This window comes from Microcebus murinus, chromosome 15, assembly GCF_040939455.1.
Source record: "Microcebus murinus isolate Inina chromosome 15, M.murinus_Inina_mat1.0, whole genome shotgun sequence".
NCBI classification, from domain to species: Eukaryota; Metazoa; Chordata; class Mammalia; order Primates; family Cheirogaleidae; genus Microcebus; species Microcebus murinus.
In genome coordinates this window covers 22,595,585-22,615,601 of record NC_134118.1, presented here as the reverse complement: position 1 = coordinate 22,615,601, position 20,017 = coordinate 22,595,585, and the positions used below count along the sequence as shown (strand labels likewise).

The following is a 20,017-nucleotide window of genomic DNA, read 5'->3' as shown; positions in this document are numbered from 1 at the left end:
AACATTAAATTGACAAAAACCCCCAAAATATCATCTAGCAATTAGTGCTAGGCACAGAATCAAAACAGGGCAATATGAATGAGTGAGTGGCTATTGGAGTTGGAATTAGGAGGGTTTCCTGAGATCTGATGGACAAGGAGTAGCCAACATGTGAAAAAGGGGGAAAGAACATTCCAGGCAGAGTCCAAGAAGGACAAAGCCATAAGGCAGGAATGAGTTTCCTTCTGGGGAATAGAATGAGGGTCCATGGAGCTAGAGTTTAATGTGCAAGGGGAAAGGGATATGAAATGTGGTCCAAGGAGGAGTTAAGTGCCAGATCACATCTCTGCAAGCCGTGGTAAGAAACTTGGATTCTTTATGGGATGGAATGATATTGGAGAGTTTCTAAGCTGTGGAATGAGTTAAATATTTTTAAAATAATCTGTATAATCTGTTAATAACATTTGGCTGTTGTGTGGAGGATGATTATAGGATAGCAAGAGTGGAAGAAGAGGGAAACTAATATGTAAACTATTGCTATAGCCCATCCAGCAGATAATAGTGATTAGACCACATTGGTAGTGGACACGGAAATAAATGAATAAATTTGGGATATATTTAAAAAGGAGATTGAATTGACAAGATTTAACAATGGAACTGATACAGGGAGTGAGGAAAGGAAGGAAATAAGAGTAATTCTCACATTTTGAGATTGAGTAGAAGTGCCATTTCCTGGCATGGGAAAAGTGGGATGACCAGTTTAGGGGAGCCAGAGTTCCATTTTGACCATGTTAAGGTTGAGATGCCTGTTAGACATCCAAGGTGAGATGTCAAGTTAGGCAATTAAGTAGGTATACATGTTTTGCAATCTATGACAAGGTTGGGGCTGAAGACATTAGGAGTCATTGACACATTGGTGATATTCAAACTGTGGTCTTGATGAGATTGCCTAGCAGGAAGAATGTGTAGATGGAAAAGTAGATCACAGTGTAGGTTTGGTGTGGTACAACACTTAGAAGTTGAACAGAGGAGGATGGGGTTGGCCAAACAGACTTAGAAGAAGCTGCTGGTGAAATGAGGAGAGTGAATGGAGAGTGGGAGAGGGAGAGAGAGAAGGGAGATGAAAGCAGAAGAGAAATATCCTACCTATATTAAATGTTGCTACAAAATCAAATAAATGAGAACATAAAGATGATCATTACAGTCATTGATAATTTTGATAAGAGCAGTCCCTGTGGGGTGCTGCTGTGGAAGATGGATTAGCAAGAGTGGGGCAAAGTGTGGGGGTGAGGATGAGACATGGACTCCAGACAGCTAAGCACCGGGTGCTCTGCTAGGGCAGGGCATTCCAAGATGACACACTATCCCATTATTACTTTATCCAAGAACCTACTTTTCCTACCTATATAAGATAAATTTGCTTCTATATGGTAATGGGCATTTTATTATTATACTTACTGTGTACAATTAATTTTAGAGGAAGCAAAATTGCCAAAACTCAAACAAGAAATTCCATGAGCAGTTGAAAATTATGCTAATGCTCACTAAAAGGGGACTTAAAAGAGCTCTTGAATATGTACACACCAAAAGTTCACAGATGGTAAATCGATGGCAAAAGGGGTCACTTACCTGTTGACACTGGTATGGAGTAAGACTAAATTGCTGTTTCTATGAAGATCTTGAGTGACACTAATACTGATTCTGTGTCTCATTGAAGGCTAAAGTACCACTACTGTAGGTGGTATGTAACTTTCATGAGTTGTGGTTAGATTGTCTGACGTTGCTATAGCAATAACTGTATAACCATTGCACATAATAATAGCTATTATTACCTAAATCCACCAATTTACTATCCAAGTTTAAATTAGTAGTAATAATAAGGGAAAGTGGTAAGGTTTTGAAGTGCTTGAATAATATTGCCCTTGATAAAAAATGAAATACTTTTTGCAATTTTCTTATGGACTCTATTCTTGTAAGCAGTTGTTTTAAATTTTCAATGTTTTGTTTTTGGCTTCTTCCATGGAATGTGTCTTCAGTTGCTTTTTACCATGACATTGTCAGAAGAAGAACATATTCTTATTATATCATTCAAATTCTTTTCTCTTGTAGTTTGGCCTCGTTGGCAATTCTTTGGTGTCAAATGATTTCAATTTTCTGATTTAAGGCCTGATTTACTTTTGAACATTCACATTGGCCCACTGATCTTGGCTCTGGATGAAGTATATACACAAACAATTTCTTACAAATAATACTTCTAGACAATGCCAAAAGTTTCGTGTTTATATAATGCTTTGTATTGTTAGTTCAGTTTGACAAACATCTCAAAACCTGTTATGAGGCTGACATTGTGCTAGTAAGATGACTTACAAAGACAAAAATTGTGGTCTATGTCTGAAGGAGCTTATGGTCTAGCAGGAAAAGGGACAGGATTGGTAAAAGAAATTGATAAAGTTAAGCATAACTCATGAATAGATGAAGTATGTGAGATGGAGGAGTAGTGCATAGGAGGAAGTTGTGGGTTCTGTTTGGTTGGGGGGTTAGGGGATAAGACTGGAGGCACTTTTTATAGAGACATTGACAGCTGAATAGCACTTGAACCATGAGCACAACCCCCAGTGGGTGGCCAGCCAGGACAGAGCAGAAGTGGTGGAATGGGACATGAGATAGCACAGCAGTACCATGACCTACAAGGTCTTTGGTCCTGACTGCACACGGGATGCTATTGAAATCACTCCGTGTGAGGAAAAGGATGCATGGTAAGGCGGAGCTGAGGGGCACCAATGGAGTGAAGAGTCATCGCATTCCAGCCAGGGGGGTGGAATGGCCCGTCAGTTGGGTTTTGAAGCTACTCTGATGGTGAGATGCAGGATGAGGAGACACATGGGTTGATGAGGTTTCCTTTCAAATGAGATAGAAGAAGCATTCAAAGAAGAGGCTGAGACTATATTTGAGTTAATTGTATCGAAACCAGGATGCCAGTGTGACCAGGGGACTGATTTGGAAGGGAGGGTTAACCACTGGGCAGAGTGGGAAAGGGACAGGGCTGTGGGGGGCATAGAGCAGGAGGGCGTCAGCATAGGAGGAATGGGTGACCTAGGGCACTTGTCTTTTGTCTTATATTTCAGTTGACATTAACTGAAGACTTGTGTGTAGTGCACCATGCTTGCTCTTGGAAAATGAAGACTCATAAGACAGGAAAGGAGCTCCAGGGTGTGAATGTGGAACGTTAACAGCCTGTGGTTCTCTCATCTCTCCCCATGAGATGCTGCCTATTTCCCAGAGTGTCCATTACACTGTGGGTCATAATACTTATTTATCAGCCAATCAAATGAATACAATCTACCCTATGCATTAAAAAAATTCTCATTTTTCATTATTCAGTATTGTTCATTAATTAAAGTATGGGGCCACTACATAAAGCAGTTTATTACATTTTCAAGTAATATTTAATGGCATAGGAAATGTTCATGATATGGTTTTAAAGTAAAAAATTACTTTAAAAATTATATGTATGTATAATAAGGTCCCAGTTACATGAATGTGTGTGTGTATGTGTATCTTTGGGAGATAGAGACAGAGACAGAGAAAGAAAGGAAAAGAGTTGTCAAAATATTAGTGTTGGCTGTCTCTGGGCCATGAGTTAGAAGGATATTTATTTTCTTCATCTTCCAAGTTTTCTAAAATACGTATGTATTATACAGACTATTTATAATAAAAATGCTATTTAAAATATTTTTTTCTCTAATATATTATTATTCTACCTTTAATTTTATGTAACATTCATAGTAAAAATTAAAATCCCAGTAGGGTTTCTCCTGTCACAAAATCACTTTCTAGATGTTCTCCCTCTTTTTCTTTGTTCACTGTTTATTCCTGTCAATTGCTTTCTGATCTTCATTTCTTGCTCTGTGCTGCTAATGGAGATGGCTTAAACATCTTGGTTCACTGATGAAAAAAATCGTCCCCCTACACCAAGGCAAACATTTTTATCTTTGTATTTTCTCTCTGTGTCACTGTACACAGTGTTGAGAATTGCTGATTTGTTTCTTTGCCATTTATATCCTCATGGTTGCCATTTTCTATTCCAGTGCCCTTTCCATTTTATTTTATTCGTTATTATTGATTGTATTCTTCTTCTCTGGTGGAATGCCTATTCTAAAACACATCTGCAAACAATTCATAGCTCTGTTTAGATACAGTTAAACATTTCATTGAATGAGAGTATTAAGACTCTATTCCTTTTCTATCTATAGATTTCTGTTTGTAGTCTTTTTGTAAGCAAGTGCAACATTTGGATGCAAAAATGTCACCCAAAAAGTCATGTACTGGCTGGGCGTGGTGGCTCACACCTGTGCAATCCTAGCATTCTGGGAGGCCAAGGCAGGCAGATCATTTGAGCTCAGGAGTTAGAGCAAGAGGGAGACCCTGTCTTTATCAAAAATAGAAAAAATTAGCCGAGCATGGTGGTGCATGCCTATAGTCCCAGTTACTAGGGAGGCTGAGGCAAAAGGATCGCTTAAGCCCAGGAGTTTTAGGTTGTTGTGAGCTAGGTTGATGCCACGGCACTCACTCTAGCCTGGGCAACAGAGTGAGACTCTGTCTCTAAAAAAAAAAAAAAAAAAGTCATGTATGTAAGTTATAACTGTAGTCTACTGAGTCCAGCATCCGAGTATGATTGTTGTCTTCTAAGGTAATTTCAGAAGGTAGAAATGAATGTTAATTATACCTCCACCCTTTCTTTCCTTCCTTCCTTGGTTTCTCACCTGGCTGTATCTTCTCAGCTTTCATGACACTCTGCTATGGCCCTAACTCACTACAGCACTGGTCTCAGTGCACCTTAATGGTAGTGTATTTATTTCTGTCTCCTTGTTGGACTGCAGGCAACTTGAGGGAACAGCCCACATCACATTCATATCTTAGGCTGTCCCATTGTCTCATATTGTGCCTTACGTAATTGGTCCTCAACAAATGTAAAAATATATTTTACATTTAATTACCAGTGACTTCATAACTTTAGCAATATAAAATATTATTATGTGAAATGGTGTTAAATAACTGTGCTCTGGGAAATAAGCTTCCATTAGAGAAGTAGAGAGGGTTTTAAGACAAAAGATAAAAACATAATTTTTAGACTTTAGGGGTAATCAAATACTGTAATAGATTACCAGGGAAAGAGGTAAAATCTCCATCCCTGGAGAGCCTTAGAAATTGGACAGGGAAAACATCTGGGAGGGTGGCTGAAGCGCTGAACCTACCTTGAGGCAAGTAGATAGACAGAATGACAAATGGTCCTGTGATTCTTTGATTACTTGGCCTGGAGAAGGGAAAGCTGAGGGGAGACATTAAAATGACTTCAAATATGGAAAACAGCTATTATTGCTTTCCAGAGGAAAGCAAGTTGAACGAGCTTAACCTAAAGTCTTAGAGATTTAGGTTACATTTTATAGTTAGGGATTTAAAGTCATAGGTTGTGAAAATCTCATGGAAATCTGCATAATAAATGGTATTGATCTTTTTGTAAGATGTGAAAAGGCAGGTTTATGATTCTGTTACATTAAAAAACATTTTTTAAAATAATACTCTAAATAGAATTATTACAACACATTATGTTGAATGTATAGCATTCTCTTGGGGCAGGTAAATTTCTGCAAATAGGATTTTAAAGCACCAAGAATCATCATAGTTTCGTGGATAGGAGGGGAGAACTGAGATAATAGTTGTGAAGTTCTTCCTACCTCAATAGCTATACAGGCTGTTATTAAATCAGTAGCCAAAGGGTGAACAGGAATTTCTCCAGAGCTTTTTATTCTGCGGTATCAGCCTTGTTCTGACCACTGAATCGTTTCTGAATCAAAATGTAGAAGAGCTAGGGGGCGGGGAATGGGACTACAAAAATCCTATAATTAAAAAGGAAACCCGAAAACCTATTAAAAAATGATCAATAGCTATGTGATTGTAATTTCAGCATTCAGCCACAAGATGTCACAATTGGATCTTGATTTTCACTGTGCATTCTTCTCAACAGATGAAGGCGTTTTCAAAGCTGGTGCAGAGAGGTCTGAAATGCGAGGGGCAGCAGAAGTCCATGAAGATGAAGACACTCAGGTTGAGGTTCCAGTTGATCAGGTACTCTCCATGCCTTTAAAATATGCATAAACCAATTATTCTCGTTTTTATTTCAAGTTTGTGTTATCAGCTACATACTGTTCCTGTACCTATATTGGTTAAACCCCCTCTGGTGCTATGTGGCTGATAGAACTTAAAAATATAACAAAAAGCACCCTTCAGTTCTTCCTAGTATTCCTAAAAAGAATAGCCATCTGAACTGAGTCTGTTTTCAAATACAGAAAATGGCAGATCTTTGAAAACTGGTATGGAACAGTAAGATGGGGTGGAGTTAGGTATAAGATAAGATGAAGAAAGTTTGATAAAAAAAAAAAAAAGACTATCGGCTTGGGGTTTTTGTCTAGGAAAAAAGTCCTTCTCCATGGAAAAAACATTTTCTTTTAAATGGCCTGATATTCTCTCCTTTAGGGTTCTTGAAATTGTTGTGGTTGGAATTTGTTTTTCATAAAGAAACTGCTTATATAAATGCAACTCAAATATTTGCTGTGTGTGTATTGATTTTCTTTCTTAGGCCAGTGTCCCACTGTACTTTTAGGAGTGTTTGTGAGTGTGTACACACACACACACACACACACACACACACACACACACACACACACACACTTATGTGTGCTTATAGAAGGGACTCCGTAATGTTAATTCTGGCTAAATGATGCAAGAAAGAAAAGTCAGTTGTGCTTTTTAAAATATAATTCAACAAGCTTTCTTTTTTTTTTTTTTCTAGTACCTAGTATGCAGCTAAAAATATAATTCAACAAGCTTTCTTACAGATCTAAGTGGAGGGTTGGAATTTAGAGAGGAGGGGGAAATGATAATTCGAGACTCAGGGGAATGGGAGAAGTCACTAGGAATCGCCACTTGTCCTCTGACCATTATGTGATATTTCCTTTTCTAAAAGCAAATTTCACAATCTGGCAAATTCCATAGATGATCTTCTCAATTGTATTTGTCTTAACAGTGCAGCAGTGAAATTGCTGCTTGATTATTCCACAGGCATTTTCTGCAAGTATTGCCTTCCTGATGAAAAGCCTAACGTGCTAAAAATCACGCAGATTTCAAAAATCCAATTTACTATCCAGGATTAGCTATAACTAATAATTTTTCATAAACTACAGTTACAGGTATTTTTCCTGAAGGAAAATAGAATTTTAAGTCTTCTGTGAAGCTATAATTAAATATTATACTTTAAGACAAAGAAGAGTAATCATCATGTATATATAAAACCGAATAGCTGCAGAAACCAAGACTAATTTATATTCTAAAGTCAAAATGCCATATTAAGAGAAAATCATAGCATTATTAGCAAAAGAGAAATCTCTCTGTTAATCACTTATTAAATGACAAATCCATAAGAGATATTTATTTACTTGTAAGTTTGATGATCATAAGGCAGGGAGAGTTGGGAGGGAGAATTGATCTCTGATAATACTTGAGCAACCTTAGGTACGTGTTTGCAGAGCTTGATTTCTTATTGGACTTGTGAGTGCTAGCTTATGAAAATGCAAGGATGCAAAGAGATACTGACAAACAGTTGCTAAAGCCTGGGTAATATCAACAAATTGATGTCAACCTGAAAGGAATCAAGCCAGATAATGAAAGGTCAGAATTACTTTCTTCTTTTGACTCTTTTAGTTGTAGCATTGAGATTGTCTAGTAATTCATTTGATCAATATGAGGTGCTTACAAAGTCAGGTCTTAGACCCATTCTCTCTGTGGTCTGGTGATTTTTGCTGTACATTCTAAGCAACTATGTTATCAATACCATAAAAAACTGAGTGTGGAGAAATTAGTTTAAGGCCATTAGCTGTATTATAGTAAGAACCATTTGAGGACATGCCCCAGTGGTGATGTGAGTTAAACAGTAGCTACTGAGTGCCAGGCACTGGACTAGGCATTTTTATCTCATATAATTGTGAAGACAACCCTGTAAGATGGGTCTTAACCATCCCCATTTTATATTTATGAAATATATAACTTGCTGGAGGTTGAACCCTTAAGTGGAGGAAGTAGGACTTAAGTGCAATCTGTCTCTCTAACTTCAAAGCAGAGGAGTGATGGGGGGGGGCAGAATATTAAATGAAAAAAAAAAGCCAATTATTAACTCAGGGGAGAAAAAAATTCCTTAATAAGAAAGGAAATGTAGTAGTCATCGTATACTACTTGACTCAGCTATGAAAAATATTTACCTCCACTGTCTTGCATGCCCTTAGCTAACTTCTTTGGACTGGTTTCCTATCATGTAAGTGGTCTATGTTGTAATGTTAGTCAAAGGGCCTCCAGAAGGGTGTGTGGGGTGTGTTTCTATGTAAACATCATGTACAAATTGGGAAGTAATCTATTCCTGAAAAGCGGATCAAGGTTTAGAAGTCAACATCATGGCCTCTCTTGGAAGGTAGGTCTTCATGGATCTCTTGTCTTTCTGCACAACTTGTGAGCAGAGGCACGCCTTTGTTCTGGATTACCTTTCCAAGGATGTTTGTGTAGTGAATGGCCTTGAAAGACAGAGCGTGACTTTGTCTTGAGCCATCAGTCTCAAATGGAGGAGGTTTTGCCTCCAAGGGGATATCTGGCAATTTCTGGGACACTTAAGGTTGTCGTAACTAGGGGAGTGGGTAGCATCCCACTCCCTGGCATCTAGTGGGTGGTGGCCAGGGACCTGCTAAATAACTTGTAACACACATGACAATCCTCACAACAAAAAATTGTAGATAAAAAGATAAAAAATTATCCAGCCCAAAATGTCAGTGCTGACATTGATAAAACCTGCTCTGGGGCAAAGGCCGGGTTTGTTTATTGTCCAGTTTAATGAAGACAATGTCTCCCTATGATACAAAGGCTCAGCAGGTTTACTACTTACGCATTGTAAAAGATTTGATGCCACTGAATTATACACGTAAGAGTGGTTAAAATGGTAAATTTTATGTAATGTATACTTTACCACAATAAAAATATTTGAAAAAAATTTGGGTTCCCTGAGCTTAAGGCTCTTTCCCTGAATCACAGACCACTGTGTATATCACCTAGCCTTCCCTTGTCATTGTGGGAATGGGGCCTTGGGTGCAAATGCTGATATTCTGGCTGCTGCTATTGCAGTGAGCAGTAAAGTCCTTTGTCTCTAACCGAGTCTCATGTCTTCCGCCAGTATGCACCAAACTGTGGCAGGCTAACATTCTCCTGCTAGTAGGGTACAACTTGAGACCGTTCACAGTCTTTCATAGCCTCTACTGGTACCATCTAGCATGTGTGTTTCTGTGTGTGCATGTAGGTGTATTTGCAAGTGTGTGTGTTGTGGAGCATTGTGAACTAATTCCAGCTGAAACTCTGAACTCATTCCAATGTCCAGACTCTTTTCATTAGTTAGAGACAAATTAATGATGATGGACCTAGTACTACTTCCAAACCCACGAGGAAACTGAAGAATGTTCACATTTTTAAATGTATCTGGGGAGGCCATAACAAATATCTTTTCCTAGGGGAGAAGAACTGAGATCTAATAAGAATAAAGTACTCTTTTAAAAATTACTTGTTGTTTGTATGCACATTCCGAATCCATCTGAGGTTGGCGATGAGCAGTGGAGCAAGTGCCTGATTAGCTAATACCTGTGATTACCCCCTGACACTGATGACCCACATGTCGATATGCTTCACTTATAAAATGATGCTTTTTTTTAAGCAAAGGAGCCCAGAAATGAGCCTGCTCCATTTTAGTTAAATAAAACAGCCCCTAGTAATTAAGAATCAGGCAAGAGAATCCAACATCTCAGAAACACAGGCAAATAACTATTTAAAGAATCAAATAAGCAATTGCATTTTGGATTTTGTTTCATTTGACAGAAGAGAGGAGAAGATGAGGATAGTAACTTTAGAGTGGTTTTGGATTGTTTCATTGCTTTTCTCATCAGTTTGTAGGTGATTTTGGGTAGTAAAATAATGAGAATTGCAAAATGTTTTTATGCTAAGTAGTTTCATTAAATGGTATTTCAGGGATTCGGGGGTGGGGGGAGACCCACATCTTAGGGATATGGCGAGCACTGTGGAGGGGGAGGGCTTACCTCTAACCCTTCTAGGTGAGAAGCAAAGATATAAAATGCAACCAAAATGTCAAAAAAACAAAAAACATAACAAGACAGCAACAACAACAACAAAACATTTATCGGGTGGCAGGCGGGGGGAGGGGGAGGAGGGGATGGGTGTATACTTACACAATGAGTGTGATGTGCACCACCTGGAGAATGGACACCCTTGAAGCTCTGACACAGCGGGTGTGGGGAGGCGAGGGATGGCAGGGGCAATATATGTAACCTTAATGATATTTGTACCCCCATAATATGATAAAATAAAAAGGAAAAAAAAGAATAAAAAATGATATTTCAGCCAGCATCATGGACATTGGAGCAGTGAAATATTTTTTAATTTGATCTTGTGATACATACTATTTTCTTATTTATTTTAAATTTACTTTTTAATCAAAGTTATAAGCATAATATTTTTAAAAGTTAACCAGTTCAACAAGGATTAAAACAAAAATTGTAACCCCCTGTTCTATTCCTCTCTACCTCAATTCCTGCTCCCCAGAAGTAACTGATTTGAACTAATTTATGTTATTTCCCATGGAATGCACTGCTACCTTTCTAAGACTACCCCCCACCCCATTTTAATACCTTTGAGGTACTTGGTTCTTACAAGCGATGGCATGTCATGGTTTAATTGGCACTTAAAAAACTTTTATTTTTAAAGGTACATAAAATAATAGTGATCCCTTTAATTGACATCTCAAAATTAATAAAATAAATATCTTGATTTTATTTTTCAAGTTTAGATATTATTTATTAGTTTTCTATGTAATGACTGTGGAAGATGATAATTTAGATGTCTTACCAAACCCAACCCTTCGCCAAAACCAAGGCCACATGCACACAAACTGACATGCCTTTCTCCTTCTTTTTTATTTTCACTGTAATTTTATAATATTTTTGGCTAAGTTAATAGTTAATCTGTACATTATTCTCACTATGTAAGTATTATTCTTAAGTTCTCTAGTTACATTTCCTTTCTTGTGTAATACTTTTTTTCCTCCTCCCTAGGTTAGTACTTGCCTATTCTTTTTCATTTGCTTTGTTTTCTTTGTATCTGCTGTATCTGTGTACCAAGCCATTTCCAAACGCTGCCAGAACTGTTATTCTCCTCTTGGTACATACAGACACATCCAGGATGATGGAATCTTAATGTTATTTTTTTCTCAACCACCGCCCCCCACCCTCAGCCACCTGCCTCAAGCTGATGAGCTGTTCTTTAGATTTGCTTTTTAGCGTTATTCTAGTATTTTCCCTCACCATTATTTTGAGAATTGCCTTTGCTTTTCCATTGGATGGGTCCCCTATTTCTTGGAGTCCATGTCTTCCTCTTTCTCAGTTGCACCTTCATTTTTAGTGGTACTCAACTCCAGTTGCCTCCAGAGAAAAGCTTCATGGGAGGCACATTTGTTTGAGTCTTTGCATGTCTGAAAATGTCTTTTTTTCTTCACTCAAATCTGACTATAAGTATGGATAGGTATAAACTTCTGGTTCGAGATATATATATATATATATATATATATATATATATATATATATTAGAATTTTGAGCATTGCTCAGTTTTCCTTCCCATCCAGAATGGCAATTGAGAAGTTGGTTGGATGCAATTCTGTTTCTTCATGTATAACTCTTTTGCCCCCTCTGGAAGCTCGTAGACTCTTTTCTTTGTTCCTGAAGTTCTGAAAATTTCCTATTATGTGCCTTGGTGTAGATCATTTTGCTTATTGGACTGGGTATTCAGTGGGCTTTTTTATTCTTAAAATGTTTGTTTTCAATTTGGAAAACAATTATGAATTATTTCTTTTATAATTTCCTTCTCTCCATTTCTCTACTCTCTTTTTTGGAACTCCAGGTATTTGTATATAGGACCTCCTAGACTGATCCTCTAATTCCCTCTCCTAAAAATCCATCTCTGGATTTTTTTTTCTATTTTTTTCCCCCCACATTCGTAACTTTTTTTTTTTTTTAAATAAAAGGCCTTAACTTTTTCTTCTATCTATTGATTTTTTTCCTACTCATCATATTTTTAACTTATAAGAGCTCTTTTATATTCTCTGAATGTTCCTTTTTATAGCATTCTATTATTGTTTTATGAATGTGATATCTTCCCTTATCTCGCCAAGGATTGATGCAGTATTATTTTAAACTTTCTTTTCCTGCCCTATCTTTATTTCTTCTGAGTTTCTTTTTTTGGTTTCTTTGTTTCTTTCTATATTTTTATTTCTGTCTCCACGTTAGAGGCTTTTCTTGGCTGTGCGTTAGATTTTAGAGTGAGATGTTAAGGAAACACTGTACACATAGGCAGAGCTCATCAGGCAGGAAGGGTTCCACTGTAGGGTAATTGGTTTTGGCCATTTCATTCGCAGACCCTCTCCAATTTTTAGTTATCTGTAAGTATTGCTATTTGGTCTGGTCTATTTCCTTTGAGAGGAATCTTTCATTCTCTTGCCTTGGTGGTATAAGCCTGGCTGTCAGCATTTTGAGATCTGACTATGGGAAGGTGACTTGGAGACTTGCCCTTTAATCAGGAGATTTATTCTCCTTGGTTCAGTACAGTGTCCTGTTCTCAGCTGTGCCTGAGTTCAGTGTCCCTATAGTTCAACATCTCCAGAGAATAAATCTCCTATATTTCTCAAGGAGAGGATTTTGGAGGGCTCTATTTGCTTTTTTTTTTTTTTTAAAAGACTTTAAGCCACACACCTGTTTCAGACACACCTGTCTATGCCCCTTATTTCAGAGACAGATGGTGCCTCCAATCCCGGGCCTTCTGTAGGCTTTTAAGCATGCAAAGGCTGCTTCTTGACTTCCCCTTTCTGCAGGCTCAGATTTTAGCTTCCTCAGGTCTGCTGTCATTGGCCCCACATCCATTTGCTTTACTGTTTCCCAAGTTTTTCAGTTGTTATTTCCTTTTCAGTCTTCTGTGTCCTTACGTGTTTATCCCCTTTTTTAAATTGCCTTTTACTGAAACTTTAGAGGGGCATCAGAAGGGAGCTAAGAAAAGGAAACCAACATATTTGCCCAATCTGCTGTATTTAACTGGAATTCACTTTCATACTAATCCATCAGGGGGAAACTAAGCTGTCTTCATAGACTCTATACCAGGGATGGCAAATTGCAGCCTGTGACCAGGGTCCCTGTGAGGGAATCTTCCTCGGCTGGCGCAGGGCTTGCAGTGTCTGAGTCTCTCGAGTAGGCCACGTGTTCTTCAGTTCACCACAGGCTGCAGCGTACATTTCTGCTTATCTTCTGGGATCATTTGAGTGATCAGCCTACGCTTCTAGAATATAATGCCATTTTAAAGAATCTGCAGCCTAGAGGCTATAACCAGAAACAGGAGATTTGAAATCCAAATACTGCCACTGTCATGGTTTTGCTCTCCATGCCTGACTTGGTCTCATCGCTGACTCCACCTGCCACTTACGGTGCATTGGCCGTCACTTGCAGCTTCTCTTGGGAAAGGCAAGCGAGATGAAGAGCTTATTTATATTACTTTAAAAAATATATATATATATATAATAAACTACCCAGAAGGACAAAGGAGGCTGCTTCCTTTGACCAGACCCCCAAATCTACTTCAGTGAAATGTATTTACTAAATAGAATTAGAAAATGTTTAGAACTAGAATGGAGCCTGGTCTAAACTCCTTATTTTGCCATTGAAGAAACAAAGCCCCACAGTGGAGAAAGTCATGTTCCCCACGGCCTGTTTTGGGGGGGCAGGGGGAAGCCAGCATAGGACTCCAGGGGGCCTGGCTTCCAATTTGGTGCTCTTAATGAATCACATTCATAGCCAAACAATGGATCTAAGCATTGCACACAGCTGGAAGAGTTAGGAGGAGAATCATCGAGGTTCTTAATCTCTCTGTGTATCATCAATAAGGTTTTTTGTCCCATCATATTTATAGATTTGTGTTCAATTGATAGAAATAGTATTAAACATTAAAATATAGCCCTCAGAGATTTTTTTATATAAATCAAAGAAAATCAACATTTACTTCTAAAGTGAGGAAATTTAATGGGAATTTTTTTTTTCTAATGACGACTGAATATCTCATGCCATCTAAATAGAAATTTTCAATTTATTATATATTCTCATCTGGTGTCACGGGAATTTGTGGGGCTTGATTGGGCCTAGTGAGCCAGCTTCCAGCAGGTATCTGGCCAAAGCATCACTCTACTTCTGTACTTACAGGGTCATGTCTCTGAATATAACGGCCCTTTTTGTGTGTCTTTGTGCCTTAAAACCACATCTAAACCTTTTTTTTTCCTCTGTGAAAGTAAGCCTCTGAAAGCTGAAAACAAGAAGTGGTACTTTGCTATCATGAAAAATTGAAACTGATTATTTCAAAACACCTCATTCAACTTGGGTAGGAGATGATTTTAGTTTCCATGGGAACAGAAATAAAAACTAGTGTGATAACTTCTATACATTCAACATCTATGCCTGAACTCTGCCATAAAATCCACAGACATTCTTTCTACCCCCAAAGTTAAACAAATCCACACACTTTCCCAAATTTGAAATGTAGCAGACGTTACATGGAAAAAATGGAAATCTAAGGTAGTCTTCATTTTTGTTGGTTTTGATCTCCAATTTCTAAGTCTCATTTATTTCTGGCAGAGAGAACTGAGAGGTGAGAATGGGTAGGAGGGTTGGATGCCTAGATAAAATATCTTGACTAGAAAATTCTAACTTGTGCTGTTATGTCAGATAGCAAAGGTATTAAATATTCAAATATTTAAGAAATATCAATATTCACTTCTAATGGGGGCTGGGCACTAGCTGTGGTCTCTGTTTAGACACCTCTCCCCATTTCTGATTTTTGGTTCTGCTGTTACTGTCAGAGGTGTGATGAGAGTTGAAAGTGTAAGTCATTTGGGCAGCCCCATCTGTCTGTGGAAATATCTTCCAAGTAATTGATGCTTTCAATATTTTGTGCTTATTTCCATCTGATTTCCATATCCCATCATCTTTCCCCTTACCACTCAGGAATCCTGAGTTAACCTTAGTAACTGCATGCATATTCTCTAGAAAACTTGAGTACTTAGGTTTCTCCTGAGCTGTCCCTGCTAGGATGTAGCCAGCGATAATAACTACCAGACCTTTTCTGTCTTGCCGTACAAATCAACCATTTTCTCAGAATGTCAGTTACAGAATAAATAGCAGGATATGCATGGAGGCAAACTAGGCAAAATGCACTCAAAATGCCAGCACCAGTGTCATGTTGAGGGGAAAATCTGGTATAGCTTCTCTAATAACAAATATTAAGAGCAATTACTTATAATAAATAGTGTGCTTTTTAAAAGGTAAAAGCCCAGACTTTCTTATAAAAACCTCTGTGTTTAAGGGGACAGATTATCTGTAATTGTACATATATGTGTACTATGTCCATTAATCTAGCTGCATTCTGGATGTCTGCCAGAGAGGCTGTGAGGCTGGAATCATCTAAGTTTAAATAATTTCTGTAATCATTGTTATACCATTATGTACATCAGTTTAATGGTTATTTTAGAGTATAATGAATATCCTTTTTCAACTCCAATGAAACATAAGAATTGTGCTTTATATGGAGTATAGTATTACATAATTACTCATAGGCATGAGCTATTCCTGAAATTTCAGAGTGTATGTACTCCTTAGAGAAATAATTTCTACTTGAAAACTGGTTCTCTTAAAATTTTAGTCACAAATTGACTGAAATTTGATGTAAATATAAGGGGAGAAGACTTTGAGACTAGGTAAAAATATCTTCCTGATTTATTGCTTTTGCAAAGATGGGTTTCTTTTTAGAACATGACTCTTAATAAATGGTGGCATGGTGATGTAATTAGAATAAATCTTGTAGAAGTGTCATTATGGCCCCAAATCATTCTTTCATCAGTCAGTCCTGACCTTCCATTTTCTCCCAGCTTTCAGTAAATTGGTAGTTTTTGTTTTTGTTTTAATTTCAGGAAATTAAGAGAGTACAAACATTTTGGTTACATTTTATGACTGGTAGTTTTTAAGATAAAAATGCAATCTTCATTTAAGGAGGCATTATTTCATGGCATTATTACAGTTAGTACTTTTAAACAAAAATGCTTTCTTTGAAGTGGCATATTTATGACCATGTTCTGTTACATGTAGTTTAGAGCCTCACTGTGCACAGTGCCATCCAGGGACCTGCAGCGTCAGTCTCCCCGGGAGATGTTAGAAACTTGGGGGCTCAGAACTCCCGACTCAGAACCTGCATTCAGCAGGCTCCCAGGTGATGGGGAAGCACTAGCTTAGAAGACACAAGGCTGCCAGTAACTATTTAACATTAAATTGAATGCTTGCGCTCTCTACGCCCACTGTCTTGGGAAAATAATTATTGCAACCCAGTGGTCAAAAAAGAATTCACATCCCTCTGGCACTACTTGTAGGATTTGGGCAAGTTTACCTATGCTTCGGGTTTGGTTTCTTTTTAATCAGCAAATTGAGATGATGATAATATTTTCTTCAAATAATTGTTGTGAGGTCAGATTAAATGTGAGTATGCCTAGGAGGTGTGCAGAGCCTAGTACCAGGTACCTGCAGAGAGCAAGAGACACCTGAACGTCCTCCTCGTCACTAGTACTGGCCTGAAGGTACATGTTATGCTGACTTTCACCTGTGGCAGGCACATTTTATTTAAGACAGTGAAGAACACCAATGTGTGATGATGGGAACAAAGATGAGTAAGAAAGAGCCCTGACTTCAAAAAACTCTCAGAAGGCCTCCATAGAGCCAAGGCTGCTATTTCCCATTACTGCACGATCTTTCCACATATTATGGGGGGCATCTACTTGATAGCAATTTATGTTCACTATTTTTCATGTCCCACATAAGTACAGAACAACTGCACCCTGTGATTAGAGTATACTAAAAGAATCTTAATAAGTTAGTGTTATGAGGGCCCAGGTAAGTTGTGACAGCTCCCTACCTGGAGCCAGGACGGCTTCTGGGAGGTGACTCTAATGACGTGGGAGGAAGAGCACTGTGGCCAACAGTCTGGCGGGCTGCATGTGTAATAGTGTGGCATGGGTGGGTGGACCAGGATCTTCTCAGTTCCTCCCACGGGGGACTCCCCCCACTCCAGACTTCTGTCTGGGAAGGGCTGGGTTTGGCTTTCCTTCCCTGCTACCGCCAGCCAGCCCTCTCGCTTCTGTTGAGGAACCTGACTTCCCTATTCCTTTAAGGAAATAGAGGAGATGGGAGAGCGAGAGAGAGAGCAGGGGCGGGGGGAGAGAGAGAGAAGAATATGAATGTGAATGTCTGTGGGTTGGGGAGAGAAGGTAGGACTTGGTTAGTGTAGCTTATTAGGGCTGCCATAGCAAACTGTCACAGACTAGGTGGCTTAAAACAGCAAAAACTTATTTTCTCACAGTTCTGGAGGCTGAAAGTCTGAGATCAAGGAGTCTGCAGGGTTGGTTTCCTCTGAGGCCTGTCTCCTCGGCTTGCAGACGGCCGTCTTCTCCCTGTGTCCTCACGTGGTCTTCCCTCTGAGTGTGTCTGTGTCCTCATCTCCTCTTCCTTACAAGGACACCAGTCATGGGGGTTAGAGCCCACCCTAATGACTTCATTTTAACTTTACTACCTCTTTAAAGACCCTCTCTCCAAATACATTCACATTCAGAGGTACCCGGGGTTAGGACTTCAACATATGCGTAGGGGCAGTGCCATTCAGCCCACAAAGTGAGAAAATGGGGTTTATCTCTGATGTCATGCTACTTAATAGATCAAAAGGATAATATTCAGGGAGTGGACTCAGTTTTTAAAGTCTATGCCTGTAAGAAATATGATCAGCGATGACTAGAGAGAGAAACAGAGAGCTGGAACCCAGCTCAGCCCAGCCAGTCCTCCTGCCTCACTGGTCCATTAGTCACATAAAAGGGGTGGGCCTTGGCTAGGTGCCTGATCACCATGGCAACCAGTTTTTAAACCACTGATGGCCACTGTCCTTTAATACAAACATACATACACACACACATAAATATAATTTTTTCTTTTTAATGATGCTGTTGAAAGGCATTGCCACCCACTGACCATATAATCCTTGGCAAGTTGCTTGACTTTTCCTCTGGCTCAGTCTCCCGTTGTATACGATGGGGATAATCATGTCTGCCTACATGTTGGGAAGATGAAATGAGAAACTGTATGTGAAAGTGTTTTGAGAAGCATAATATGCTACCTAAATGCTCTGCATTGTCATATCCATACTTGGCTACTGCCAACCTGTCATTCCAGCCGAAGACAAAGTCATATGTTACTTAAGTGCACACACTACTTTATGGAAGGCATCTTTGTTGAATATCTCTTGTGAGCACCTTTGTATGATTTTTGAAAGTGGATAGCAGTTCAGAAACTATAAAAGCTATTGGATGGTAAATTTGTTGTGTAAAATGCATGCTGGGGAACTTGGAAGCAAAAAATAAACATAACTAAGAGTGAGGAAGGTTAGTCTATGTAAGTTAGATCTAACGCTCTCGTGGGCCAGAAATTGCCAGGGTTATAGTTAGTTCTGAGTTGTGTGAGGGGTACCAGATTCTTCTTATAGTTTTTCTACAGTGAGAGAGCACTGAAGGAGAGTGAGGGAGTGTGCACTTTGCTCCTCCTTTGTCCCTTGTATTTTTCTTTTTATCCTAAGAATATCTGCTTCCCAGCCTGGACACCTACCCTCGTGTAGAAGGAGTGCTGTCTTCCTTCTTTGCAGACCCTCGCCATGGTATGGATTTTATGTGTGTGTGTGTGTGTGTGTGCGTGCGCGCGTGCATGGGTGTAAAACCCAGTGTTCCTTCTGGGGATGATTTGATTGATGTGTACATTGGAAATGTATTTAATAATTTAATGCTTGCTTCAAAGGAGATTACACCAAAAAGCACATTGCTTTTCATTTATTCATTATAGATCTGTCATAGCAGCAATTTTTGGGGGGGCCCTGAATTGTAGTGTCATTATAATAATAAATTTTGTTCCAGACTCAGGATATTTTAACAGATTATAAACCTTTTAACTAATGTTATCGTCTTATTTAAATTGATCAAATTGGTATTCAGCACCAATAATCTTGCATTTCTTAAAGTTGAGCTAACCAGATGTGACTTCATTTGATGACTACTAAAATAGCTGTGCTGGGAAAGTCTAATAGAAATAATGGGATGAAAGCATAATACTGCTTGTTAGCAGTGGTGGTGATAATGGCTAAGAGAACAAGGCCCGCATTTAGGGCTGGATGTCTTCTTTCTTAAAAAGAGATTAGGGCATATACCAGCCCTTTGCATTAAAAGAAGAAAAAAATGTATATGTGTTTGGGAATTGGGGGTAAAGAAAGAGATAAGACTGAGAAATACAAAATTAAAAACTAAAAAAAAAAGTTATCATTTTGCAATTTTTAGATGTAAATCTAGATGTCAAGAAAAAAAATAGACTTTTCTCACGTAGAAGTAGTCACCTTAATAGATTTTAGCAAGCACTTACGATGTAGTCTCAGAGAGGCAAAGACCACGTCTAGACGCCTAAACAATTACAGTAAATTATGAGAGATTTTTGTTATTCTTCTTATTTTTTTATTCTTATTTTTCCTTTTTTTTAATTTCAGCATATTATGGGATATTCTTATTTTTTATTAAGAAATGCTATATAACTTCTCTTTAAAACCCCAAAGTTGCTCTGAATAGGCACAGTAAGGATGAAAACAATTTCTATGAGAGTGCTTTATAATTATCTAATTTCCAGAGATAATTTCAAAAGAAATATGCTCTTATTGGCTGTTAGCGTGGTTATATTTCTGGGGTGTTATTACATATTATGTACTGGTTTAGGTACGCGCTGCCTGGCA

General features: G+C 38.4%; 1 protein-coding gene across 4 annotated transcripts in view; it reads left to right on the top strand.

The window, feature by feature from the left end:
* DCDC2 (doublecortin domain containing 2) overlaps positions 1-20,017 on the top strand; it is a 156,657-nt gene that overhangs the window by 122,172 nt on the left and 14,468 nt on the right. For all 4 annotated transcript variants that reach the window (XR_001151390.2, XM_012753628.2, XM_012753625.2 and 1 more), the window contains exon 9: positions 6,005-6,105. Coding sequence is in view for 3 of the 4 variants with exons in the window: in XM_012753628.2 (XP_012609082.1) it covers positions 6,005-6,105 (101 nt within the window). In the remaining variant the exon portion in view is untranslated. The remainder of the gene's footprint in view (positions 1-6,004; positions 6,106-20,017) is intronic.